We start from the raw sequence: 20,170 nt of genomic DNA on the forward strand, positions 1-20,170 counted from the left end.
GAGAAATTTAAAATAGAAATAAAAATATCGCTAAATGCAACAACAATAGCCACAGCAGAACAAATCATCATTTCCAACAGTGTTGCCACTTGTTAATAGTGTTGACACAATAGGCCGTTTTTTATCATAATGACCACATCAGGGCTTTTATGGCTCCTTTGAATTGCGTCATTGTGAAACCTTTTCCCTATCCTCTGACCACTAATTTCTTGTGATATTGGTGTTATATATTGATTGTTGTTGAACTGTTTATTGACGAAGGTCAAGCAGTTTCATTAACAAGGTCACCAAGCAGTTTCATTAACAATAATCAATTATAGGAACACTATATCATAGGAAATAGACAATTGATTTGAATCTCTTCTTGTATCGTAATGGCGAGTCGCTTTCGCATCGACTTTTGCAACATATGCGGGTTGAGAGTGAATTTTTTCTCTGTATATGCTCACGTTTGTCTCCATCAGCCGGATGTTTTCGCCTTATGTGAAACCCAGGTATCTGAGAATGCTGATCCACAGGATTTTTATATACCAGGGTATCACCTTCTATCGCTTTTCAACTTCCATCGGGGCATTGCTATGTACGTTCGCAATGAAGTTGTGTACCAGTGCCAGCAACCATTAGGCACAAATGATACAGAAGTCCAAACGCGGGAAAGGATGCTACCATATTGAACTTCGACGCCCTTCCCGATTCCATACTGAAGATTCTTGAGAGTTGTCCGAACAGTAAAATTGTAGTTGCTGGTGATTTCAATGCTCACAACTCATCTTGGCTTCGTCATTCAAGTCATACAACTCCGGAAGGCCAATATGTTGAGTTATTTGCCGCGCACAACCACCTTGCGCAATTAGTGAATGAACGAACACATATTTCATGTGTTGAAGGGCACCAAAATAATACCCTCGACCTCTTTCTCACCTCACATCCTGATAAGTATGAAGTGGATATTCTTGCACCTCTCGGAAATTCGGATCACCATCCTTTTCGCTCTCTGAGCTTCGTAACGTTTCAAAAACAACTCCGAAACGTTTAATTTTTATTTACGAAAAGGCTCGCTGGGCTCAGCTCAACTAATTCTATAGGCAATTCAATTGGAAACTTTGTTTCCTAGACAATAATGTCAATGCCATGGCGAGAATGTTTGAAAATATAATTATGCTGGGAATGAAAATATTCATTCCATCAAAAAAATCGTCGATTAGGCCTAGGCAAAAGTCTTGGCTTAATCAGAAGTGCAAAAATGCAATCAGATCCAGAGAAAAGCTTTCAGAATTTGGCGTAATAACAAAAACGTCCAAACTGATAAGCTGCGCAAAAAACGAGGTCTTCGTGTGTCAGAGTGCTCCTAGGGGCAGCAAAACCTTTTGGTCGTTCGTTAAAAGTGTAAAGGATAATGCTAGTTCTTCAATTCTGACGCTTTTCAAGGACGACCAAACATTCACACCCGGTTGATAAAGCTAACCTTTTAGCTGAGTTATTCGCAAACAATTCTTGCTTGCCGGTTAGCGGTCAACCACTGCCCGAGCTCGAAAGGGTATCAGTAACTATGCCAAATATATTCTTTCGAGCGCGTGCCTTTAAAAAGGTTCTAACAGATCTCAACATTAACAAGTCTCCTGGACCAGATGGCATACCGGCACTGGTCTTGAAGCAGTGCTCTTCGCCGCTAGCTCGTCCATTAGCTAATCTTTTCAGCATTCTATACCATGCCGGAAAATTTCCTGTATGCTGGAAGATTGCTAATGTAACGCCAATTCCTAAAAAGGGAGAGGCTAATAATCCTGAAAATTACAGTCCAATAGCAATTTGTTCAGCACTTTCTAAAGTTATGGTCAATTTACATCTTGTCAAGTATTTAGAGACCAACAATTTACTTAACGACCGCCAGTATGGCTTTCGTAGAGGTCGCTCTACGGGAGACTTACTAGCCTTCCTTTCGGAGAAATGGTGTCATTCCATTCACAATTTTGGCGAAAGTAAAGTGGTGGTTCTAGATATTTCAAAGACGTTTGATAGAGTGTGGCATGGTGCACTTGTATCAAAACTAATTGCATTTGGTGTCGGTAATAACTTCTCTCGATTTATTTCGAGCTTTCTCAGAGATCGCACTATACGAGTTGTTATAGATGGGATCTCATCAAACGAGTTCAAGATTAATTCAGGGGTACCGCAAGGCTCCGTTCTTTCCCCTACCCTTCTATGTCAAACTTCCAACTCTATCTACTCTTTTGCGGATGACAGCAGTATCTGCTATTCTTATTCATTCAATCATAGGCCAAGCCCTCTAGTGATCGGGGCAATGAGGCGCAATATGAATGAATCGCTTAATCACGACTTGATAAAAGTCTCCGAATGGGGTCGTGTTAACAGAGTCGATTTTAACGCCCGTAAGACTCAATGTTGTTTTTTAACACATAAACGCTTGGCAGATATTGTTGTTCCGTCTATATATATGGGTGGTGTAAATATTAAGGAATCAGAAACTCTTGATGTTCTGGGCATGAAAATTCAGTGCGATGTCCGCTGGACTAAACACATTTTTCAAGTGTCGAAAGAAGCATTCAAGTGTCTCGGTTTTTTGAAACGGTGTAAGACATACTTCACTCCATCTATTTGGAGCTATTCGACCGCGTACAGGAGAGGGCGAAGGTACTTATCGGTGACAGTAGGGTATCCAACTCTATTGATTCACTGGAGCACCGTCGCAACGTGGGGTGTATTTCACTGTTCTATCGATACTATAATGGAATGTGTTCCTTTGAAATTAGGGAACTTGTTCCCGATACCCGTATATTCTTGCGTAACACACGTCTTTCTTCAAGAACACACCCATTTGTGGTATATTGATAGATGGTAGAGAACACATTACAGGAAAAATTCATTCTTCAGCCGCACTGTTCGTATGTGGAATAAACTTTCTGCGGAGGTATTCCCTGCCACTTTCGATATAAGAAGATTTAAATCAAATGTCCACAAACACTACCCCCTCTATCCTCCTTCCCACAGCCTATTTTCCTAGTTCCAACACAATGCTTCGCATAAGTAGGGGTCATCCCCTGAGTGCTGGTCCAATAAAAAAAAATCATAACATATACAATTGCACTTCTAGACATGTTTGCGAGACATGCAAAGGTAAACATCACTCTCTAATCCACATTGACCGAAAGCCGTCAACAGCTGTAAGTAAGTTGCCTGTTTCAATTAAGCCAGGACCAGAACAAACGGATGCTCGCTCAACAAGTTCATCAGACCTTAATACAACATTTACGATTGCTGCTGATACAAAGGTAAATTTGGCTGAGTCTTCAGAGGTAAACTCTTTTAATATGCTCTTACCAACCGCCAGGGTGTTTGTAAAAGATAATATGGGATATTATCAAACATGTAACATTTTATTAGATTCTGGTTGCCAAAACACTTTACTTTCAGAAAGATGTGCACAAAGGCTAAGGCTGCCCCGAATACCGAATAAAATCTTTGTAAGTGGACTCGGCAATAATAAAGCTGGAGCTACCCGAGGAGCTGTCAAATTAGAAGTAAAATCTATTTACGAAGACCAAACTATTCATATGCTTGCTCATATATTTACAAAATTAACCTATAAACTACCTTGTATAAATTTAAAAATTAATTGCTGGGATGAGATCAAAGACCTCCTCCTGGCTGATAATAAATTTTATATTCCTAAAGAAATTGATATTTTAATTGGATTTGACTATTTCTTTTCCCTAATTAGAAAGGGAAGGATTTTAAAGGACGGCAATTTATTGGCTCAAAATACTTCATTTGGTTGGGTAATTTGCAGCGGATATACTATGGAAGAATCAGTCACTGTATGTAATGCAACTAGTCAAATTAATGTTGAAGAAGATCTTAACAAAGCCTTAAGATTATTTTGGGAAGTCGAGAGCCTTAGCAATATTGAAAAGCCGTCCTGCGGAAGATCAACGGCAGAAGATTTATATTGCACTACAACAACCCGAGGTGAAAGATATGCGGTTAGATAGCCTTTTAAGCAAACCCCTGAGCTGGGCAACTCCTTTACTGGAGCCTTAAAAAGACTAAATTCTATGGAACGTAAGCTTAAATTTAACATTAATTAAAAAAAATGCGTATTCTGAATTTATGAATGAATATGTTTCATTGGGCCATATGGCACTTGTTCCTAAATATGAAATTAATCGCCCCGCAGCAAAGGCGTACTATTTGCCACACCATGCTGTGTTAAAAGATTCAAGTCTTACCACTAAACTTCGTGTGGTTTTTGATGGTTCTAGCCAATCATCAAACAGACAATCTCTAAATGATAATTTACTAAGAGGTTCCGTATTACAACAAGACCTAATGGCAGTCCTACTACGCTATAGGTGTAATAAAACTGTGTTGGCCTGGCTATCATCACATCCCACCAAATGGAAAACTTTTGTTGGTCATCGAACTGGGTATATTCTTTACATACTTCCTGATGTCAAGTGGCAATATGTTCCAACTAAATTAAATCCAGCTGATTGCGCCAGTAGAGGAGTTAAATTTAGCTATCTAGTTGATAATCTAATGTGGTTTCAATGGCCATCTTTTCTACTGAAGGACTCAACTGATTGGCCAAGTCTTGTAAAAGATTTAAAAACTAATGAAGAATTACGTTTGGAAGAGCAGGTTGTTTTGACTACAACACTATCTTTGAATGTGATTGAAATATTAAATGAAAGAATGTCACGTTTCACTCGTATGGTCCGTGCACTTGCTTACTATTATAGAGCATACAACATTTTTCGATTCAAATCGAAAAATAAATAACCACTTCAAGTGAATGAAATAAGGGATGCTGAAAATGAATTTTTCAAATTCTACCAAGAATCTGATTTCGCTGATGTCTATCATCCATTCGGAAAAAAGGTCCCTGTGAAGAGTAAAAAACTAAAACGACTATCCCCCTTTCCAGATGGCAATGGAATTTTACGAGTAGGCGGCAGACTTAATAAAGCTGATTTACCCTATCATAGTCAACATCAAATTATACTGCATAAAGACAGCCCTATTGCCTATAAAATTGTTCATTATTGTCATTTGAGGAATTTACATGCTGGAATAATTCTACTCGTCGCTACACTCCTACAAAGATTTTGGATAGTGGGTCTACGTGAACTAGCTAAACGAATTTGTGATAATTGTCCGGACTTTCAACGCTACAGCGCCAAAGCTAACGACCAACTTATGGGCGACCTTCCCAAATTTCGTGTTAATGCTTCCTATCCATTTTATGAAGTCGGTTGTGATTATGCAGGTCCCATAATGTACAAGCAACATAATGCACGCAAATCTCCTATATAGTTAAAGCATATATCGCTGTATTCATCTGTCTAGTGACTAAAGCTGTACATCTCGAACTGGTGACCGATCTAAGCTCTGATGCCTTTCTAGCTGCTCTAGACCGATTCGTAGCACGAAGAGGACTTTGTGGTCACATACACAGTGACAATGGTACACAGAAAAAACTAAAAATATGTTTCAATTATTAAAATAATTGTATCAAGCAATGATGATATCAATTATCAAATTTGTAAAAAAAAAATAAAAAAATACTTTTTTTTCCAAATAACGAATTAATCAGAACAATTAATATCAATAATTGAGACAAAATTTAAAATTGATTAATTCATTAATTGTATAAATTAAATATTTAATAAAAATAAAATCTAATTTTTATTAATTTATTAATCAAATGAATTAGTTTGTTTGGTAGAAAATGTATTAAAAACCAATTAAGTTGATGATTAAAACAATCAAATTATTAACTGATTACTCACAATGTTAAAGGAATGCTTGACCTTTAACAATGCTTTGAGCATTTACAAAAAATATCACTTTATTATCAAATTTGAACATATTAAGTGTTTTATAAAATGTCAGGAAACTTGAATATTATATGCCTAAAATCGTATTGACTATTTAAGAATTATAAACATTGTTAGCATAAGAAATCAAAATAAAATATTTAAAAAAAGTTAAAATAGAAAAGTTGGCCAGAAAATTTTTTTCAATCAATTAAAAAACTAATTGAATCAATTAAAAATTTAATCAAATTTGTAAACTTAGGTTTTAAACAACGAGATTATTAAGACAAATAAAAAATCTGTGTACCAACTTTCAAGGCGCTGCTAAAAAATTGGGAGAAATTTACAAAGCGGTAACAAAATTTGAATTTAATAATAATATTTCGAATTTTCTATCTACTAAAGACATTCAATGGCATTTCATGGGAGTCTAAGGTAAAAAGTATAAAATATCATCTAAGAAGAACCGTTGGTCAAGCTAACAAGAATCGAGGCTATTCTGAACTCACGGCCACTAGTCCAAGCTGACTCAGACGACATGCCTTATTTAAGCCCAAGGCATTTTTCGATAGGCAGGCCCCTAGATGCTCTACCTGAAGTTGATGTGACCCATTTAAAGACGCCTGCTATTTCCAAATGGAGACTTATTTTGGTCCCGCTGGTCAAGTGATTATCTCTTGTCCCTACAACCTAAAGCGAAATGACTAAATGAAGAATCAAACCTACAAATCGATGATGTCGTCTTGCTACGATAAGATAATTTACCACCCACCTGGTGGAAACTTGGTCGTGTATTAGAAACCCACGCTGGTTCAGATGGTCGAGTCAGAGTTGCTACCGTAAAAACAGCAACATCAACCTTCCGAAGACCTGTGACGAAATTATACCCCTTGCCGAAAGATGGTTGAACATCCTATGCTCTGTTCAAGGCTGGCGGGATGTTGACAATGTTTTAATATATGCAATATTTTATATTTTGTTAATTTTATAAAAACTTATACTTTTTATTTGTTGAGAAACCGTAATTTTCTCTTAAAAAATCTTATTTTGCATTTATGTATGTTTAACCAGAATTTAACCGTTAAATTATACGATGCATCTACTGCAATACTCTTTATACATAAACCTTTATATTTTTAAAGGACACTCTCTTAAGTGATTTTATTACTATTATTATTGTTTTGTCCCTTATTTACATTGTATCAATTATATATACATGCAAACATATATATATATATATATATATATATATATATATATATATACACATATATATATATATATATATATATATATATATATATATATATATATATATATATATATATATATATATATATAAACATTGTTGATGAGACAAACAAGTTGATGGACAACTTGCAAATAAATAACAAGTCAGTTTATGATTACATAACAACAAGTCGATCAACATCTTTTAATTTTCGCGTACACAAACGATTATTTCTGAAAATATCAAAATATAATATCAAACCAAAATATTAAAAGTTTTTAAATGATAGGGTTTGTGTTTGTTGGGTTATATATTTTTCAACTAATGCATTCTCACGACTTAGGTTTTTGACAGCAGTCTTACGTTTTGTCATATTCAGTTTCAGTTCTATGTATACCTATTCTATGCTAGAAACATGAAATTTAGTATGTAGAGCCAGGGCTGCCAGATAAATTTGTAGAAATATCGACAGTTTTTTTCTAAAAAATTGGCATTTATCGGCACTTACATTTTAAAAATCGGCAATTGAAAGAAACACTATTTTGTACCAAAGAAACATATCACAAATAAATTCAAAAATCACAATATTGTTTTTACATACATAACTCAAGGAATTTTTATTCAGAATAGGTCTAATAAAAGAACCTTTTGTAAGAGTACGGAAGTTTCGGTTTCGGTTTACTGGAAAAAATCTATTACAATATGTATCACTTTGCAGAAAAATGTAAATGTATAATTATTTGTGGAATACTATACATTTACTCAATTAAATAAAAACCGTTTCTTTATTTTTTTCCGACTTTATTGTCGTGATGTTCTTAAACAACTAACTTAAATTCATTTGTTTATCAACTAAAACTCTGACAGACATTCAGTCAGCAGTTTTACATTTGAAAAGAAATATGAGTTGTTTTCATATTTGAATTTATTTATGCTGAAAGAAATATGAGTTGTTTTCGTATTAGAATTTATTTATGCTGACAATGTATTTATGTATTATAAAAATAACACATACAAATCAACAAGCAAACGGGAGTTTACTATTGTGCATGGATTGTGTATCCATATCACCCCCGGACGAAGATGCTTGCCCATTTTCCAAAGGAATTATGGGTAAGTTAACTGTAACTTGAGTTTTCTTATTTTCTTTAATCTTAATATAGGTGTAGATACATAAGACAACAATAATAATTATTATAACAGTGGCAATAGATACATACTGTATTTTCTCATGATATTTTAATTCTTTGATAATTTTGATATTTTCCATATGTTTGTAATGTAATTCTTCTAAAGGTTTTGATAGTGGTTATATTTCTAATAGGATTTGGAACAATAATAGTGTCTTGATAGTTTTTCTTATTATACCATTTATCCAAATAAATTTCACAATTTTCAATACAAATTAAATAGTTTCCATTTAAAGTAAGTGGGAACTTATTACAAGTATGATTTACATCAAAGTTTCCGTTAATTACTACAATAGCATTAATTCCAATCTCTATCACCTCCGTTAAAGTGTTAATTTCATAATTACATGTCATTTGATTTTGATTAAATATATTTTGAATACAGTTATCTTGAACTTTCTTTAAGTCTGATTTTTGTTAGTTTTTTTTATAAACAGTGTTTTGCTTAACAATATAGTTCTTATTATCTAATACAATTTGTTTTTTATTCTTGTTTGGAATTGGTTGGATAACAATTTCTTTATATGTTTCAGTTTCCATATTAGGAATCCTAATTATAAAAATTAAGTTTTTATCATGCAATGCAACATCCAATTCGATGTTTTTAATTTTGTCTATTGTAATGTTAAAGTCGTTAATCTCTTGATCGGTAAGTATGTCTCAAGTAAGAGTCCTTAATTTAGAAGCCAATAATAATTCTCTAACTTGTTCAATTATTTTTTCTATATGATCTAATTCGTATTGTAATTCGAATTTTCTAACTTGTGTTAGAGTTTTATTGATTAATTGTTTATTTTGTATAATAGATATAGTTTGTAAATTTCCAAGTCAGACAGTTTTACTAGTTGATTTTCAAAATGTTCGTTTATTGTAACTTGTTTATTAACTAGTTCGATAATGTTTCTGTTATTTTCTGTTATGATTTTTAATTTAGTTTCTATTTCAATTCGATTTGATGATTTAAGTATTCGTTCTTTTAATGGTTCTATTTTAAACTTCAATTCCTTCACATAGTCGGAATATTTTTCTGTGTTGAATATATGTAGTATTTTAAAATAATTTTCAATAAGAGCCACTTCTCCCGTTTGTATTAAAGTAAATCCGTTTCCATAACTCAAATCAGTTGTCAGTAGTTTTTGTGCTAGGGCCAGGTTGATCGTCAGCATCGTCAACAAGAACCTCCAAAGATCTAGAAATATATTTTTTCTCTTTAATAAACTGATCTTTATGATAAAGATTTTCCTTATGAATATACTTTCTAGGATTAATTTGTTTTGCCTTAACTTTCTTAATTTTTTGATTCAATTTTCCATCTTTTCCTACGTTTTTGGCATATTTAGTATTAATACTATGATCATGTCTATTTCTATTTATGTAATCTAAAGTTTTTTGTTTTTTACTGTCCATTCTCATATATATTTCTTTTGTGTCAACTTTATTTGAAAAATGTAAATCTATTGGCTTTTTGCCAGTAGTTGAATGTGTCAAATTGTTATAAGCACTTAAGGCTTGTATGGGTAAATCAATATTAAAGTTAATGTCATTTTCCTGTTCCCTAATCTTCAAAATTCTTATCTGTTCATTCAAGGTCCTATGAAGTCTTTCGACATCAGAATTACCTGTGTGTCTATTTGGAGTAGTAAAATTATATTCAATATTTTGTTTTTCCAAAAAATCTGTAAACAATGGTGACCTAAAACCACCTTCATTATCCAATATAATTTTATTCGGTTTTTTCATCAAAAGAAACAGTTTTAAATAAGCTTTAATTAATGTCAAAGTTGTTCTTTCAGGAATTTCTTCAATCATTGCGTATTTTGTAAATTTATCTATCATTGTTACGTACATTTGATTGTTATTTATATACCATATATCTGAATGATATATTTGAAAAGGACCTGTTGGAGTTTCTGTTTTCTCCAAAGGTAGCTTAATAGGGTTTCTTTCATGTTTAAAGTTACAAATGTGGCAATTTCGTTATTTCTTTTTTCAGGTTTGGATAGTAATATAATTGTTTTAAATCTTCATAAGTTTTGTTTATTCCAGGGTGATTATTATCAAACCTATGATGTTTGGCTATTATTTCTAATATTTCTTCAACATTCTTTTCTTCAATAATATGATTAGTTAAGAATACTTCAGCTTCAATAATATTATTAGGGTTAGATTTTCTGTTTTTGAATTCATTTTGGAGTTTTATTAAATCCTCTTTGTCAGGACAATATAATGCCACTGCTTTAAATAGTATGATCTTGTCTAATATTTGCGCTATCAGATCAGAATCAAGTTCTGTATAGTTATATATTATTCTATTATTAGAAAATATTATATCTTCATCAATTTTAGATAAATCTCCTTTTTTAAGGATAATTTGATTCTTGAAACTTTGAAAAGGTTTTTCTGTAACCTTAAACAAGTCTGAACTGTCTTCTTCAGCAGAATGTACAGTTTGGTTGTCATCTTCAATGACTGGAATACTTTCCAAAATGTCTACTCTACTAGTTGTTTGTTTTTTACTATAAGGGTTTCTTGGGTTTTTCGCAAGATCTTCCCTAGAGTGTATTTCTCTTAAATGTTTATTTAATGCACTTATTGTTGCATAAGTTTTTCCACATAAAGGGCAATTTGTTTTTCCCTCATGCGTCAACATATGTTGATTTTCGCTAGTTTTATCTCTGTTATTTTTACCACATATTTGGCATTGTGAATAATATTTTTGGTTTACGTTAGTTTCCCTAATTCTTGAAAGTGCATCCGCTACTTTGTTTTCTTTACCTTGTACATGGGATATATCGAACTCATATTCATTGAGCTTGATTTTCCATCGAATAAGTTTAGAATTGGGTTCTTTTAGGTTTGCTATCCATATTAAAGGTTTGTGATCTGTATGTAAATCAAATCTTCTTCCGTAAAGGTAATGTCTAAATTGTTTTACTGCCCATACTATTGACAGCAATTCTTTCTCTATAGTTGAGTAATTACATTCATGTTTATTTAGCGTTCTTGATGCAAATGGTATTGGCCCTTTCTTTTGTGAAAGTACTGCGCCCAAGGCATAATTACTCGCATCCGTTGTTAATATAAATTTCTGATTAAAGTCAGGATACCTTAATATCATATCTGACATAAGAATATTTTTTAATTTTTCAAAACTCTCCCTATAATCCTTATCATTTACGTTGATAACTGCGTCCTTTTTAAGGCGGATCGTTAAAGGTTTTGCAATTTTAGAATAATTGGGAATAAATTTTCTATAATAACCACTTAGTCCTAGGAAACTTTGTATTTCCCTGACCGTTTTTGGAATGGTTTGTTTTTTAATAGCTTCTATTTTATTAGGATTTGGCCTTATGCCTTCGTTCGTAACTATATGTCCCAGAAACTCAGTTTCTTTTTTCAAGAACTCGCTTTTATTTAAAGACACTTTTAAGTTTGCTTTCCTCAATGTAATAAATATTTTTTCTAAGTTACTAATGTGCTCTTGTAGAGAAGTCGAAAATACTAAGATGTCGTCCATGCAAATAACACAGATTTTGTTAACATGTTCCCTAAGAACATTGTTCATCATGCGCTGAAAAGTCGAAGGAGCGTTCTTAAGCCCAAAAGGCATTCGAACGAACTCAAAATAACCATTATGCGTAGAGAAAGTTCGCGGTCTTCAGGTTCTACTTCTATTTGATAGAATCCCTTGGTAAGATCTAATGTCGAAAAATAATTCGCTCTACCTAGTTTGTCTAGTATGTCATCTATTCGTGGTATAGGATATTTATCTTCCTTAGTAACCTGATTTAATTTGCTGTAATCTATGACTATACGCCATTCTTTGTTACCTACTTTGTCCTCTTTTTTAGGGACAATCCATATAGGTGCGTTATATGGTGAATTTGAATGTTTTATGATTCCTTGTTCTAACATTTCGTTCATTTGTTTTTCTACTTCTTCTGTATGAATACTAGGATATCTATATGCTTTAGAATATATGGGACCTGTCAGTCCTGTATCAATTTTATGCTTTACTTCATTTGTAAAGGTCAAATCATCACCTTTATGATAGAAAACATCTTCATGTTTCTGAATTAAGATACGAATAGCTTTTGATTCTTCGGAATTCAAATGGTGTAAACGTAAAGGATTATTAGTATTACCTAATTGCTCAATACTATAAAATTCTGGTAACCGATTTATATCATCTGAAACTGTCGTCTCCTCATCATCTCCTTCATAATATAACCTTAATGTCCTTCCATTTATTTTTAAAGTTTTTTCTTCGTAATTAATTGTTTCTCTGTTTAATCTTAAAGTCAAATGTCCCAAAAGTCCATGGAAAAAATCATGAAATTCGTATAAACCGAAAGTCGTATCTGAAACTAATGGTATTTGCATACTGTCTTTTGGTATAATACCCTCGTGGGAAATATTAAAAATTCCTGATGCTGTTTTAATCGATATGGGGTTCTCCAACCTTTTGATAAATTGTGGGGGACAATGGTCAAAATTTAAAACGTTTTCGCTCGATCATGTGTCAATTAATAGTCGCAAGGACCTTGATTTTCCTCTAAACAGGATATATGTGAGTCCGAGTCTCCCGGGTCTTTTATGTGAGAGGCCATTACAGGAAAATTTCCTGGTTCATGAGACCCGTAACTCTGTCTGTCTTGTCTAACATAATTTTTATAATCAAAATTCAAACACTTACAATTACATTCCGCTTCCTTGGACTGCTGACCATGATGGTTTTGTCTTCTCGTCTGAGTTGTTGAAACGTCCATCGGTTCCGGTTGTTGCTGTGTTGTTGGTAAGTATAGCTTAGGTTGCCACTTGTTATGTTGATCATTATTTTGTAGCCATCTATTGTTTTGTTGCCCGTTGTTGTGTTGTTTGTTATAATTGGTCTTAGGCTGCCAATTATTTCTTCCTTCCTTCCTATCGGTGCCCTTTTCTTCATTCAAAAACCCTGATTGGGCCAACTCATGCATAGCTTCCTCCATGGTTCGAGGTTTTAGAGAACAAAGAACTGTTCTCGTGTGTACGGGTAATCTTGTTGTGAACACCTTTAGTGCAGTTTGTATGTTCCTTTCAACATCCTGCATATTTCCTTCTTGTCTGCTTTTTTGGTTCAAAATTGCCAACTTTTGTAGTATGTAGTTGTGGAAGTTTATTGTACTTCCTCTGTATTGCGCCGCTCGCAGTTCCTGATACAATTGATCAGCTGTTTGGAAACCTCCAAAATTGGTTTCCAACATTGCCTTTATTTCACTCCAGTTATTTAAGTGTGGATGTATTTCCATTGCTCTTCGAGCCTTACCCATCAGTTTGCTTTTTATATGTTATGCACATCCTTTGTGCTTGTTCATTATACAACATTATGGTAGGAATTATATCATCAACGTTGGTGCAAAAAGTGCACAAATCTTCCTTCCTTCCATCAAAGGTTTGAATTTTTTCCAGATATTTTAGCGGATTAATATCTAGAGTCCGTATACCTGCTGATTGCTAGGATTGGGTTCGGTTGGTTTACCGCCATGTTTTCACAACTTTAAAGGAACACGTAAAACGGAATCCGTGTGAAAACGGTTCTTAATATATATATATATATATATTTTTTTTTCGAATACTCGGTGAAAAATGTTGAAACACTTAATATCGCTTGCTTCTCAGCATATATAATTTGCGCTTATATATACGAAATATACACGAGGATACTCGAGTATCCTACCGACTGCGCAAATTAAATAAAAACCGTTTCTTTATTTTTTTCCCGACTTTATTGTCGTGACTAACTTAAATTATATCATTTGTTTATCAACTAAAACTCTGACAGACATTCAGTCAGCAGTTTTACATTTGAAAAGAAATATGAGTTGTTTTCATATTTGAATTTATTTATGCTGAAAGAAATATGAGTTGTTTTCATATTTGAATTTATTTATGCTGACAATGTATTTATGTATTATAACAATAACACTTACAAATCAACAAGCAAACGGGAGTTTACTATTGTGCATGGATTGTGTATCCATAACAACTCTGTAAAAAATTTTCAAATTTTGGTTATGAGTGATGTAATTATTTCATACATTACTTGACAATGAGCGATCGTTATCAACAATATTAATTAATTTTTTCAATAGGATTTGTAAATAATTGTCTAGAGTGTGTGTATAATATGGAATTAGTTAATGGTTCTAATCCTGGTCGATATTATAATCTTTTTGAAAAAATATTGTTTTTTACATTTTTGTTGAAACCATTCCAAATTGCACGATCAAATAACTTGTTAATGAAGCATTGAGAAAGAGAATAGACTAATAAGCACAGAAAATTACTGCAAAGAGGTTATTAAATCCAGGAAAGTGGGGTAATCACATTTGTAATCAGTTATTTCCTGGTTATCGTCGAACAAAAACCGGATAGGTAAAGATTTTGCTGAGTAAATTTTTATAATAAGAAATTTTCTCCAGATCTTTTAACTTTTCTACAAAAATGTGTAGAACCATTAAAAGTTTCTTAAAAATTTAAAAATTTTAGTACCCTTATACCCCATTTACACATACACGAAATCTAGAACTTGTGAGATTTCGAGCCTAATCTAGTTGATTTTAACTAGATTTCCCATACAAAACAAAATCTACTTCGTAACTAGATTTCGTTGAAATCTACCCAAAATCTTGTTTTTAGTAATGCAACTCTGTTTTTTCCTAAATAATACTAAAAAATACGACGCTGCACAAGAAAAAAGAGAAAAACAAAGGTGTTGGAGAACAACTTTAATATTTATATTTTGTATTATTTTATTTGCATTAATTTGTTATTTTTCTCTTTAACAATTTAAGTTATTTTTTTTTTTTTTTTAATTTCATTGCTAGTGTGAACAATGCACATAAAATCTTACGCACCATAGAAAAGGTATACATAGAACTGAAACTGAGTATGACAAAACCTAAGTCTCTTTCGTTTAAAAAGTTTTTATATTTTTGTTTGATATTATATTTCGATATTTTATGAAATAATGTTTTGAATTAACCATTTTTATTCAATATCAGTTGACCAATGTAAGAAAGATCTTCATTAAAAATTATTCTTAATTTTAAATAAACTCTTTGTGTTTGCTGGGTTGAGTCAATATTGACACTTGAAAATTATATTAAAAAAAATAAAAACGATTGAAAAATTTGTTTTTTTTCTGAAAATGTTTTCAATAATTTTATAGGAACAACATAACTTTTAGCAGTGTTTATTGCAGCAGCAGGTGCTATTTTGCTAAAGGAATGGTGCTAATGCTAAAATTAACGCTTGATATGAACGATTATTGTTAATTTCAAAGCAGCCCAAATGCAGTCAAAATACACCCTACACCACACTAATGGGAACGGCATTTTGTTTATGTCTTAAAGTTTGTAATACCTGCGTCAATGTATTGATGTAATCCGTCCATAAATTAGCCTATTGATCTTTTTTGTAAGCGGTACATGCTATTCAAGAATAGGGTATTTATAAAATTCGACTCAACAAATTTTATATATACGAAATTTTGACTATATATTGTTATAATGAGTAGTACATTCATTAATTAAGCAAACATCAATCTCTTGAATATAACTTCTACATTAAAAAATACTAAATAACTTATTGCTACTTACTCGCAATGTGGTAGGCTATGATGTATTCGGATACATTTTGTACTTTCATATTTTTGTTATTTTATGTAAACAAAAATAAAAATACTCATACAATTGTATTAAATTCACACAGAACCTGTACATGTGAGAGAGTAATATTTCTTATTCTCAGTCTCAGTTCTAATTATTTTTCTATGTTACGCACTTTTTTGTTTAATTTTGGTAGTTCTATGCAGATTTACTTAAATGAGATTTATTTCTCTCATTAAAGTAAATGCAGTAAAAGAAGTGAGAAAAATACTGTTTTTTTGCTACGCACTTTTTACCATATTCGCATGTATGTAAATATGTATGTTATATGCGTAAGCTATATTTAAATATTGATACGCACTTTTTTGGCTCTTTGGCTCTAAAGTAAACGCAGTAAAAGAAGTGAGAAAAATACTGGTTTTTTGCTACGCACTTTTTACCATATTCGCATGTATGTAAATATGTATGTTATATGCGTAAGCTATATTTAAATATTGATACGCACTTTTTTTGGCTCTTTTTAAATTGAAATTATTATAAAAACTCACTTGCTTTTACTGCCTCGCTGCGAACAGAAGATTTTTCATACATTTAATTATATGTAATTAGTTTCAAATATTTAATAAAATTAAATAACGGTTTAAATAAATACCCTACATAAGAGTTTAAGGATTTTTATTCCGTTTAAATAAAAAATATTGAAAATTATTTTAACTTAGAAAAGTTAAAATCTCGTACATTATATGGTGCCGAAACCCGGGACTGGTGAATAATTGTGTGCTATTTGGAGTAACGAATTGGAATCTTATTGCCCTTAGAACTGCTTGCTTTGCAATCGGAACTTGGCTCTAGAACTTCTTGGAAATATCGCTTGTAGTCTTGAAGATATTTTGAAAAGTAAAACTTGCTGCAACAAATAAAAAAAGGTTTGGAACTCTGCGTTACAGTTACCTTAATTTGTGGTTTCTGGAAAACTGTATGTATGCATAACATTTTGTATTATACAATACTGAAAATAAAAAAAGTGTTTTGAACAAAAATGGCGGATATTCACCATCTTATTGAGGATCAAAAAGATTTATTTTTAAATTTAAAACGTACTGATAGGTTATATAATTCAAGACAGCATAAAACGCATGGCTTCGCACAATCTGTTTTAGACGAAATAGAATCAATTTTTTTGCAATTTAAAGACGGGAATACCCAATTATGCGCTGTAGTCCGTGACAATACTATTAATACAGAAAATATTCCGTATTTCGAAGACGATGTTTATTATCAATTTCAAGACGAGTTTCTTACCCTTAAAAGCCAATTGCTTGATTTCATGGATTCTTCTGTTACTCGTTCTCCTGGAATTCAGTCCAGTACGTTTGCTGGTCCCTCTCATTCTAGAAATGAAACCTTTTCGCTTCAGGCTCGTTTGCCGAAGATTGATTTGCCAGTTTTTAGTGGTGATTACCTCACTTGGATGTCTTATCAGGACATGTTCGTTTCGTTAGTCCATAATAATTCTGGGCTAACCGATGTTCAAAAATTTTGTTTTTTGAAAAATTCTTGTAAAGGAACTCCTTTGGATATCGTGAACGAATATCCAGCAACGGATTCAAGCTACGTTTTAGCATGGACCGCTCTACAGAATAGATATCATAATAAAAGAAAAATAGTTGATACTATTTTTAAAAAACTGTTTGCTATACCTTCGTCTGATGGCTCTTCCAAAAGCATTCAGACGATTTTAGACACAACACGAACTAGTATTGCCCTACTACGTACTTTAGAAATAAACACCGAAGGTGAGCATGCTATGCTTGTTTATATGACAGTAAATAAGCTAGATGTACAAACCCGAAAGGAATGGGAGCAATCGCTTAATGCCTCGACTCAAATCCCTCCTATTGAAGATTTGTTCAAATTTTTGGAATCAACTTTTCGAACATTAGAAACTATTTCTGATCAGACTGATTCAAGCCCTAATGTTCCTTTTTCGAAACCAAAAACCCCACAACATCAAAATAAAAGTAGAAACAATTTTCGACGTTATGTAAATGCTGCTTCCACAAGTACCGACTACAACTGCCCCTGCTGCAATAAGCGTCACCTTCTTTTCAAGTGTTTCAAGTTTTCTGCTTTACCATCTAGTGAAAAAAGAGATTTTTTGAATTCAAAGCGAATATGTCGAAATTGTTTAACCCCAGGCCACTTTAGTAACAAATGTCATGTTCATCATGAGTATTTTATAAATCATGTTTCTAATACTCCGACCCCTGAACCTGTTATACCTTCTCAAACATCCTCGTCTTCTCAAGGTATTGAAAACGTTACCGCTCATGTCGTTGACAATAGTAAAACATCTAACAGGAGGAAAAGGCCCCAAGTTCTCCTCGCTACGATGCGTGTTGTTTTAAAAACCTCTCAGGGAGATTTTGTTTTGCGTGCTCTTCTTGATCAATGTGCTCAAGCAACCTTTATAACCAAAAAGGCTGCAGATGCCTTAAACTTATCTTATGAAAGGAACTTTGTAGAAATATGCGGTGTAGGTGGAAACCAATCTACTATTTCAAAGCAATACGTTAATTTTGCAATATTCTCAAGAATCGAAACAAATTTTAAAATAGATTGCGAGGCTTTAGTTCTTCCGAAAATAACGGCATATCAACCTATGGCTATAAACGAAACATTATTACCGGATTTAAAGAAATTTTCATTAGCTGATCCTTATTTTTCGAAACCTGGTGAAATTGACCTTTTGTTAGGAGGAGATATCATATTACCTCAGCAACTAAAATTTGAAAGTGGTTTATTCTTAGAACTCACACATTTCGGTTGGATAGTTTCTGGCCCCTCACATGATAACTCATCTGAGCACATTATCACAGTAAATGTTTGTTCATTAGATAAGCAATTGCTGTCCTTTTGGGAACAAGAAGAATTGCTGTAAAAAAGAGCTTTGACAGAAGAAGAAATCCTTTGCGAACAACATTTCAAAAGCACTACTTCTCGTGATTCATCTGGGCGTTACACCGTATCACTGCCATTTAAATCATTGCTTAAAGGCCTCCCGCTTCCAGTCTTTGGTCATATGGATTATGCAGCACTTTCTCGTTTAAAGAATGTTGAGTCAAAATGTAAATTGAATAAGAACTTTGGAAAACTTTATCTAGATTTTATGAAAGAGTATGAATGTCTCGGACATACGTGATTTAGAAAAAAATGGTTTCTTTTTGCCTCATCATGGTGTGTTAAGAGAGAGTAGTTCTACCACTAAATTGAGGGTAGTTTTTGATGGTAGCTGTAAAAGGTCTGCTCAATCTTCCTTGAATGAGGAACTACCTGGTCCTGCATTGCAAAATGATTTGCCCACAATTATAAATCGGTGGAGACGTTTTAAAATTGGGTTTCGGGCAGATTTGGAGAAGATGTTCCGACAAATACTTGTGGTACAGGAACAACGAAAGTTTCAACAAATTTTGTGGAGAAATAGTGGCTCTGAACAGATATCAATTTATAAGCTATCAACGGTTACTTATGGTACTACACCCGCTCCTTTTCTTTCGATTAGGGTTTTACAACAACTAGCGTTGGACGAAAAGGAAAAATATCCGATGGCATGTAGTGTGCTCAATTCAGATACTTATGTCGATGACGTAATTTCTGGAGCTGATAGTCTATCTGAAGCTTACCATTTGCATACTCAATTATGTAGTTTACTTAATGAAGGCAAGTTTAATTTACGTAAATGGACAACAAACTCGAAGGAATTGCTAGAATTGATTCCTGTAGACTACAGACAAAAATCTGATATATTTGAACTAAATCAACCTAATACCGTAAAGGCTCTTGGACTCGAGTGGAACACGATAGGCGACTGCTTTTCATTTAAGATCAATATTGAAGATACATCAGTAGTTACCAAAAGAAGTTTACTCTCAGACTCAGCAAAACTTTATGACCCTTTAGGCTGGCTTTCCCCTACTACAATTCTGGCTAAAATTGAATTTCAAAATTTGTGGTTGCTTGGCATTGAATAGAATGATCGCTTACCTGACGCTATGGAAAAAAGAATGAATTGGTTGAACATGAACTATGGTGGCATGGCCCTAAATGGCTATCGGAATCTGCAGAAAATTGGCCAAAACAACCGAAACTAAATCTAAATGAAATGGATGAAGTTTTTACTGAACCAACTTTAAATATGCACTCGGTTGTAGCTGAAATAAAACAATATCCAGAAATATTAACAAGATTTTCTTCACTTTGCAA

The 20,170-nt window shown here is 32.9% G+C and overlaps 2 protein-coding genes across 2 annotated transcripts; both read left to right on the forward strand.

Moving 5' to 3' along the window:
* Positions 1 to 16,946: 16,946 nt before the first annotated feature.
* Positions 16,947 to 18,848, forward strand: LOC119601383. Its single transcript, XM_037952301.1, has one exon. The coding sequence runs from the start codon at positions 16,947 to 16,949 to the stop codon at positions 18,846 to 18,848; it is 1,902 nt and encodes a 633-aa protein (XP_037808229.1).
* Positions 18,849 to 19,086: 238 nt separating this feature from the next.
* Positions 19,087 to 19,938, forward strand: LOC119601384. Its single transcript, XM_037952302.1, has one exon. The coding sequence runs from the start codon at positions 19,087 to 19,089 to the stop codon at positions 19,936 to 19,938; it is 852 nt and encodes a 283-aa protein (XP_037808230.1).
* The last annotated feature ends 232 nt before the right edge of the window (positions 19,939 to 20,170 follow it).

The sequence above is a fragment of the Lucilia sericata genome, unplaced genomic scaffold (genome assembly GCF_015586225.1).
Source record: "Lucilia sericata isolate MDLA Ls3-8-SP2 unplaced genomic scaffold, ASM1558622v1 Contig000160F_arrow, whole genome shotgun sequence".
In the NCBI taxonomy this organism is placed as follows: domain Eukaryota; kingdom Metazoa; phylum Arthropoda; class Insecta; order Diptera; family Calliphoridae; genus Lucilia; species Lucilia sericata.